General features: G+C 38.6%; 1 protein-coding gene across 1 annotated transcript; it reads left to right on the top strand.

Moving 5' to 3' along the window:
- The first annotated feature begins 6,017 nt into the window (after positions 1-6,017).
- Positions 6,018-8,230, top strand: LOC132009711 (olfactory receptor-like protein OLF4). Its single transcript, XM_059387741.1, has 2 exons — positions 6,018-6,056; positions 7,280-8,230. The coding sequence occupies exons 1-2, from the start codon at positions 6,018-6,020 to the stop codon at positions 8,228-8,230; spliced, it is 990 nt and encodes a 329-aa protein (XP_059243724.1).
- The last annotated feature ends 572 nt before the right edge of the window (positions 8,231-8,802 follow it).

Raw genomic sequence — 8,802 nt, forward strand, 5'->3', positions numbered from 1 at the left:
TTTTTGGAGATTTGGTGGAAAGCAAACTGCACCTGAAATCTACCTCAGAGAGAAGTCTCAGTCTGCTTCCCTCTGGCTAATCCAGAGCACACAGACTCCCCCTCTGCAAACTCCCAGTGCAACCTCCCACAGGCGGTGCATACCCCCAACCACTGTCTCAGGGGTCGCCCGAGGCACCCACTTGTCTCTGAACCCCCATGCTACTAAAACTGCGAGTGATATTGCTCCAAGGAGCCCACTTCTGGTGGTTGCCTTTGCCAGGACTGCTATCTGTGGTCCAGGCCTGTGCAGATACACTCAGACCCCACTGTCATGCAGGTCACAGAAGGCTGCTGCTGCCAAGGCAGATCTCTTATGACCAGAGATCACATTGTATTCTCCCAGGCACGGGCTGAGAGCATTCAGACCCTCCCCACTGGTGGCAGAGGCCCACAGTCCTAGAGAGTGCCAACTTGTGCTTACTCCAAGCTCTCTCAGGCTGGGGTGCAGAGTGAGGTCAGGCCCTGGTCAGGCAGCCCACACTGAGTACAAAAAGGTGTGGTTCTAGAAAGCGCCCACCAGACTCCCTCATGATGGGGGGGAGTGCAGCCAGCCAAGTCGTGGTACAAGCAGCTGAAAGCCAGGGGCTCAGGCACCATGGACTGGAGGCTCTTCCACACTCCGGCACATGTGGTCGCCGGGGGTGGCTGTCCTGGGTCTGTAGACTTAGGCCCATGCCCATGACTGCCTGATTCCACCAGTTGCCCCTTAAGATCTTTGGCACTTTTTGAGCACTTTTAACCAGACTCCAAGTTAATATTGGTCCCCAACCACAGGGTACTTTTGTATTGGGGTATTGCTTTCCAATGGGTCACTTCTGTTGGCTCCCTCCCTCTTCTAGTTATCTTCCGATATCAGTCTGATCATTCCCACTCTGCTTTGCCTCTCCACTAATGTCTGCCCCATAGAGATCCAGAAGTGTATAATCTTACATCTCAGGCTGATTTCATGGATGTTCAGAATGTTCTGGTAGCCCCTCACTTTAGGGTATCCTACTTCTCTGCCATCTTGCCATTCCTCCTTTTTTTTTTCTTTAAAGATTTTAAAATTAAAGCAAAATTAACATACAGTGCTTTATTAATTTCAGGGTACAATATAATGATTCAAAAATTCTACAGACTTCCTAGTACTTATTAATTATACTTTTTTTTTAAGTTGTTACTTAAATTCCATTTAGTTAACATACAGCATAATAGTAGTTTCAGGTGTACAATGTAATGATTCAATACTTCCATACATGTCGCTGTGCTCATCAGGGCAAGTATGCTCCTCAAATCCAATGACTTCTTTCACCCACCTCTTAACCATTTATTTTTATTTTTATTTACTTTATTAAGCAGTCCCATGTCCAATGGGGACATGTCCAGTCAACATGGGGCTTGAACTCAAGACACTGAGATCGAGACCTGAGCTGAGATTTCGAGTTAGAGGCTGAACCAACTGAGCCAGCCACCCAGGTGTCCCTTAACCATTTTTAAGTGCACAGTTCAGTGGTATGAACTACATTCACATTGTTGTGCAGCTGTTACAACCGTCCATCCCTAGAACTCTTTTCATCTTGTGTTCATCTTGTGAACCTGAAGCTCTATACCTATATATTTTTTAATTATTAAAATATTTTATAAATTTAGACAAAACAATAGCTCTTAATTTATCTTAAAATATTGAATTCTTAACTAATTGGGCAAAAGTGACATGGGGGCCAATGACCACAGTTCTCATGGGTTTATGTCAAAAGAATACATTTCTTCACATTATTGAAGGGCAGAATAGTAATCTACTGGAGATATCAGTGCTGTGTCCCACCATGAGTCAATATTCGGGAAACCCAAGGAGCCTAGTAAAGAAAAATTCTTCACTCTTAACTTTGGGGAAATATTTAACTCAGGGTTCTGATAAGGTACTAGGAGGTTAGCTCTGTGGGATGCAGGTGAATTCAGGGAAGAGTAATAATTGGATTCACCTGAGTCATAAGCTGATTTCTTGAGAATAGGTAACTACAGGAAAAAAGTGCCTCTCTCTAAAGCAATGTCCCATGGGGATGATGTGCCCAGGGGTTGGAGTAACAGGAGGGAAATATGTTTAAGGGCAGGTAGGGAGCTGTAAATATCTCCTGCTATTGTCCCTCATCAGGTGCAACTTTGGAATGATTGGTACAGTTATTTCTTTTGGAGTCCTAAGTCTGGGTAAGAGACTCCTGCTGTATTGTTTGAGAGCAGAGCTTAAATCTCCATCATTAAGGGAATAATTCAGACTTTCGCACAGAGACCCCAATACGGGTGAGTCTGAATATCCAGCAGGTACTGCAGGGAAGGGTCAGAGAGAATAGAAAGGTGAAAACATTTACCTAAAGCCACCTGAGAGCCAATCCAGCCCTGCCCAGCAATGGGACATCAGTATGGTTTTTGGCTTGCTTGAATAATTAATGAATATATTTATTTGTGATCTTAAAAAGAAAACATTGAAATCAGCCATTAATGGGAGGTTATTGAGGATTAACTAGTGGTGATGGAAGAATTGTGATGAGTGCATAAAGTGGTCCCAATAAGAGTAGAACACAAATCTAAGAATCTTTGCAATTAAGGGGAATAGAGATATAGTTATTAGCTACGAGGGATATGCAATCAAGTGAGAGCATCCCTTTTATTCTCTTAAGCCAGGGAAAATTTGAGTGTGTTCCCATATTGATGAGCAAGATTCAGAAGAATGGATCATGAGACATACATTTCAGAGTGTCCTTTTTCATGCTTGGCATTCTAAGCAATTAAAAAAATGTAATAAGTGAAAGGTAATATAAAAAAATAACTACATTGCAATTATTTTCCTACTGGTGAGGATATTTGTGGTTTTCTCAGATGTTTGCTTTCTGTATTATAAATTGTCTGTGCCAGTTCTGTGCTTTTGTTTGGTGGGTTTGGAGTGTATATATTCTTCTTTTTTATTCCATTTTTCTACACATAAGCATTAGAGTTTTTCCATCAGCTTTGTTATTTGACCTTCAGTTTCTTTATATATGTGTAAATGTATTCGAGGGTATTAGTAAAGTTAATATATTGTGTGCTCAAACCTAAAATTTGGCCATATTATCCTCTCCCCTATTCCATATATAAGTGTAGAAAGTTTTTCTGCATCGTTTGAATTAGTAAATTATCATTTATACATATTCTCAACAACGTATCTTCACATTTCTGTTATTCCCTATTCTACCTTTTGGCCCTTTGTGATTAGATCTATTTCTCAAAGTACCCTCACTGGCAGCCATCATTGGAAAAGTATATTTTTTATCATTTAACTAACATTCACCTTTTTTCCTAAATAAATATGAGTTAATATATATCTATAGGAGATGAAAGCATCAGTTTAGAAAATGCTTCATACCCACTTTTTTGGTTAAATTATTTTATTTCTAAGTTTTTATGTTTTTAAAAAACTAACCTGCATGCCCAAATGTGGGGGTTAAACTCACAAGCCAAAGAACAAAAGCTGTACTCTCTACTGAGAGAGTACTAAGCCAGGCATGTGCCCTTGTTTCCAAGTCTTTAGCACCTTAATCTTGAAGTAGTGACCCATGTTGATGTCTTTACCTTAATACTATTTTACGCTTATCTAGAAAATTAGTTTTAGATTGTTATTGTGTTTCAGGCTGTTTTGAGATAGCTCCATGTCTAACTTATTCTCACTCCTACAGTTCTTAGTACACTCCTAAGTACACTACTTAGTACACTCCTAAGCTCTTAGTTTCTTTTAAAACCTCCATTTCTAGGGGTGCCTGGGTAGCTCAGTCAGTTGACTGTCTGACTCTTGGTTTCAGCTCAGGTCATGATCTCTGGGTCATGAGATGGAGCCCTGAGTCAGGTTTTGGGCTGATTATGGAATCTGCTTGGGTTTCTCTCTGCCTCTCCCTCTGTCCCTCATCCACTTAGCTTCTTTGCTCTCTCTTTTTTTCAAAAAATAGTATTTTTCTATATTATGCTCATGAAAATATTCATACATATTTTTCTTTTTTTAAACATTTTATTTATTTATTTGACAGACAGAGATCACAAGTAAGCAGAGAGGCGGGTAGGCGTGGGGGAACAGGCTCCCTCCTGAGCAGAGAGCCTGATGTGGGGCTCAGTCCCAGGACCCTAGGATCATGACCTGACTGAGCTGAAGGCAGAAGCTTAACCCACTGAGCCATCCAGGTGCCCTCAAACATATTTTTCTTAAATATTTTATTTATTTATTTGATTGAGACAGAGAGTGTGCAAGAGAGCATAAGCAGAGAGAAGAGTCAGAGGGAGAGGGAGAGGGAGAAGAAGTTTCCCTGCTTAGGAATCTGATGCTGGATTGGATCCCAGGACCTTGACCCTAGGACTTGAGCCAGAGGTAGATGTTTAACCAACAGACCCAGCCAGGTGCCCTAATTCATACACTTTTATACAAATTCGTGAATGGAATCTTACACACATTGTAAATGGTCTTTAACTATGGTGCAGTTTCTTTCTTTTTTTTTTTTTTTTTAACAGATTATCTCCCCCAGTAGTACCTTACAGACTTGCCTCCATCAACAAGTATAATATTAATTCATTATTTCAGTGATCCCATAGTATTTCAAGGTGTGGCTCTGGAATCTACACTTTTGAGGATTGATTGATTTATATATTCTTTCTCATTAAATTTCTATTTCAATTATACAAAAATATGTTGAGATTGAGTTAAAATGCTTGTTCTCCACTGGGGGCAATTTTGTCCTCCAAGAACATTAAGTGATGCCCAGAAGCATTTTAGGCTGTCAGATTGGAGAGGTGTCATGACAGGCCAAGGATGTTCTAGACATCCTACAATGTTCAGGACAAACTGCACCACAGAGAATGATCTGAGCCAGAATGTCAATAGTGCTGAGATTGAGAAACCCTGAGGTGAATAATGCATGCCTATACTCTTATTAATTAACAGCTGTTTTCATATTATTTCCCCAAAATGAAAAAGAGTACCACTTTGCTACCTGTTTAAAAGTTCCAATCCCAAATGATGTGACAGCTCTTTAAGTCTTTTGACAGACTGATGGGTATGGAAGGGATTTCTTATTGTTTTCATAAATAATTAGTGAGTTTGAACAAATTCATATATTTGGTTACCACTTTGGTTTGCTCAATATTATTATATGCCCATATATTATATGCCTATTTTCTACAGTTGTCAGCATTTCAAACAATTTTACAGATTACTGTTTCTCTATTCAATTCTATGGATATATTTTGGCAATGAAAATGTTTTAACTTCTGTAAGTTAATTTGTAAGTACACACACACACACACACACACACACACACACACTTAATTAATTAATTAATTAGGGTCATTATTGGTCATTTTAAGGACTTCTGGAGGAATTTTTGTATTTTTTAAAATCTATTTTCAATTTCTGTATGTGGTGTTATATTAATTTCGGGTGTACAATACAGTGATTCAATAAATCTTAAACTTTATCAGTGTTCATCATGATAAGTGTATTTTAATCCCCTTCATCTATTTCACCTATTACCCTGTTCACCTCTCCTCTGGCAACCACCAGTTTATTCTCTATATTGAAGAGTCTACTGTTTTGTTCATCTCTTTTTTTCTTTGTTCATCTGTTTTGTTTCTTAAATTCCTAATATAAGTAAAATCATATATTTGTGTTTCTCTGACTGATTTCTTTTACTTAGCATTACACCCTCTAGGTTTATCCCATGAATTTGCAAATAGTGAGATCTCATTTGTAGCCATTGATACACTTTATCTACCCTCCACCTGCCCTCTGGCAAATACCAGTTTGTTCTCTGTATTTAAGTGTCTATATGTTTGTTCGCTTGTTCTGTATTTAGGTTATGCATATAAGTGAAGTCATATATTTTATTTATCTGACTTATTCTACTTAGTATAGCACCCTCTAGATCCACCCATGTTGTTGTTTTCTCATTCTTTGTTATGATTGAGTAATATTCCATTGTGTATATGTATACCTATATCTATCTATATCTGTATACCACATATTCTTTTCCATTCATCTATCAGCAGAAGCCAGGTCTGCTTCAATATCTTGGCTATTGTAAACAATCGTACAAAAGCAGTAGGTACATATTTAATTTTGAATTAGTGTGTTTGTCTTCACTGGGTAAATACCCAGTAGCAGAATTACTTGATCATGTGGTATTTCTTCTTTTAATTTTTTGAGGAACCTCCATACTGTTTCCGCAGTGGCTATACCATTTTTCATTCCCACCAACAATGCATGAGAGATCCCTTTTCTCCACATCTTTACCAATACTTATTATTCCTTCTCTTTTTTATACTAGCCATTCTAACTAGTGTGAGGTGATAGTCTTATTCATTTGGATGTCACATAAAAGTAATTATTTTATTTCCTTCTCAGTTGTTTACTGTTGGTATGTAGAAATGCAACATATTTTTTTAAAAGATTTTATTTGTTTATTTGACAGAGAGAGATCACAAGAAGGCAGAGAGGCAGGCAGAGAGAGAGAGGGAAGCAGGCTCCCTGATGAGCAGAGAGCCCGATGTAGAACTTGATCCCAGGACTCTGAGATCATGACCCGAGCCAAAGGCAGAGGCTTAACCCACTGAGCTACCCAGGCACCCACAACTGATTTTTTGAGGGTTGGCTTTGTACCCAGTTACTTGGCTGAATTAATTTTTTATCATTTCTATCCGTGTTCCTGTGGCATCTTTAGGATTCTCCACATAGAAGATCACATCATCTGCATACATAAATTTATTCTTTCTTTCCAGTTTGGATGACATTTATTTCTATTTATTGTTTCTTTTTAAATGGTATTTTGGTTGCCATATAGTACTTCATTAGTTGTTGATGTGGTGTTTCATGATTCATTGTTTCCATATAACACTCAGTGTTCATTGCAATACATGCCCTCCTTAGTACCCACCACCCAGATAACCCACACAGTTGCTCTGGCTAGAACTTCTAGTGTTATGTTGAGTAGAAGCTGTGAAATCAGGCATCCATGCCTTGTTCCAGATCAAAGAGGAAAATGTTCACTGTATCCCCATGGAGTATCATGCTTGCTGTGGATTATTCATAAATAGCTTAATGCTGAGATAGTTTCCTTCTATTCCTAGTTTTTAGTGTTTTTATTGTCTTCCATACACAAATATAAACATTAGTATCTTGATGCTGAGTATACACATTAATGTATCTCCCAGGTTAATGATGCATGATTATGTCATTTTGTTTTCTCTTATTTTGCAGTCCTGTTGACTACATGGAACTAGAGAATGATACACAAATTTCAGAGTTTCTTCTTTTGGGATTTCTGGAAGAACCAGAATTACAACCATTCATCTTTGGGCTGTTTCTGTGCATGTACCTGGTCACCATACTTGGCAACCTGCTCATCATCCTGGCCATCAGTTCAGACTCCCACCTCCACACCCCCATGTATTTCTTCCTTGCCAACCTGTCCTTTGTAGACATCTGTTTCACCTCCACCACCATCCCTAAGATGCTGGTAAATATACAAACACAGAGAAAAGCCATAACTTATGAAAGCTGCATCATGCAGATGTACTTTTTCATACTTTTTGCAGGTTTGGACAACTTCCTTCTGACTGTGATGGCTTATGATCGCTTTGTGGCCATCTGTCACCCCCTGCACTACACTGCCACCATGAACCCTGGGCTCTGTTCACTACTGCTTCTGGTGTCCTGGATCATGAGTGCCCTGCATTCTTTGTTACAAACCTTAATGGTGCTGCAGCTGTCCTTCTGTACAGTCTTGGAAATCCCTCACTTTTTCTGTGAACTGCGTCAAATGATCCAACTTGCGTGTTCTGATACCTTTCTTAATAACATGGTGATGTACTTTGCAGCATTGCTGCTGGGTGGTGCTCCCCTGGCTGGAATCACTTACTCTTATGCAAAGATAGTTTCCTCTGTATGTAGAATCTCATCAGTTCAGGGCAAGTATAAAGCATTTTCCACCTGTGCATCACACCTCTCAGTTGTTTTGTTATTTTATTGCACAAGTTTAGGAGTGTACCTTAGCTCTGCTGCTACTCAGAACTCCCACTCAGGTGCAGTAGCCTCAGTGATGTACACTGTGGTCACACCCATGCTGAACCCCTTCATCTATAGCCTGAGGAACAAAGACATAAAGGAGGCTATTAATGTATTTTTCAGAGGGAAGCCATAAAAGGCCCATTTTTTACCAACTACCTGTGATTGTAGACTTAATAGTGATTCTTTAATCAGATAATGAAAGGAGATTTTAATTCTTCTATTTATATCTTGGAGTTTCAATTTGTCTAAAATCATCTTTATAAATTTGAATAAGTCCTTTTGTTGAACTTTCTGTTCCTTCTAATACTCAAAAATTTTCCTTTTGTCTTCTTAGCTTCCAAAGTTAGTCCCAATCTTGAATCAGAAACATTTTGGAGATTCCCATTTGCCTCATATAGTGATGAACTGTACTAGTTTTATGAAATGAACTACATTGGCAACTGAGGCAATTTTTATGATTTTATTGTAGAGGAAATTCTGAGATCACAATTTTTTACTGTGTCTGCCTTAAATGCTCTTTTTTAAAAAGATTTCTTTTATCTGTGGAACATAAATAATAACATGGAGGACATTAGAAGGAACACATGCTTGTAAACAAAGCACAGTATTCTCAGAAGCTCCAAAAACAAACAAACAAACAAATAATTATTTTATTTATTTGAGAGAGAAAGAGAATAGTAACAAGGGAGTGGAGAAAAAAGCAGG

Source organism: Mustela nigripes, chromosome 2 (genome assembly GCF_022355385.1).
Source record: "Mustela nigripes isolate SB6536 chromosome 2, MUSNIG.SB6536, whole genome shotgun sequence".
Lineage (NCBI taxonomy): Eukaryota > Metazoa > Chordata > Mammalia > Carnivora > Mustelidae > Mustela > Mustela nigripes.

Excerpts from the sequence above, each read along its gene's own strand:
- LOC132009711 (XM_059387741.1), top strand. The coding sequence starts at position 6,018 with ATGTATACCTATATCTATCTATATCTGTATACCACATAT. Across the intron at positions 6,057-7,279 it reads TATATCTGTATACCACATAT|TTTTGCAGTCCTGTTGACTA; the intron begins TCTTTTCCATTC and ends TGTTTTCTCTTA.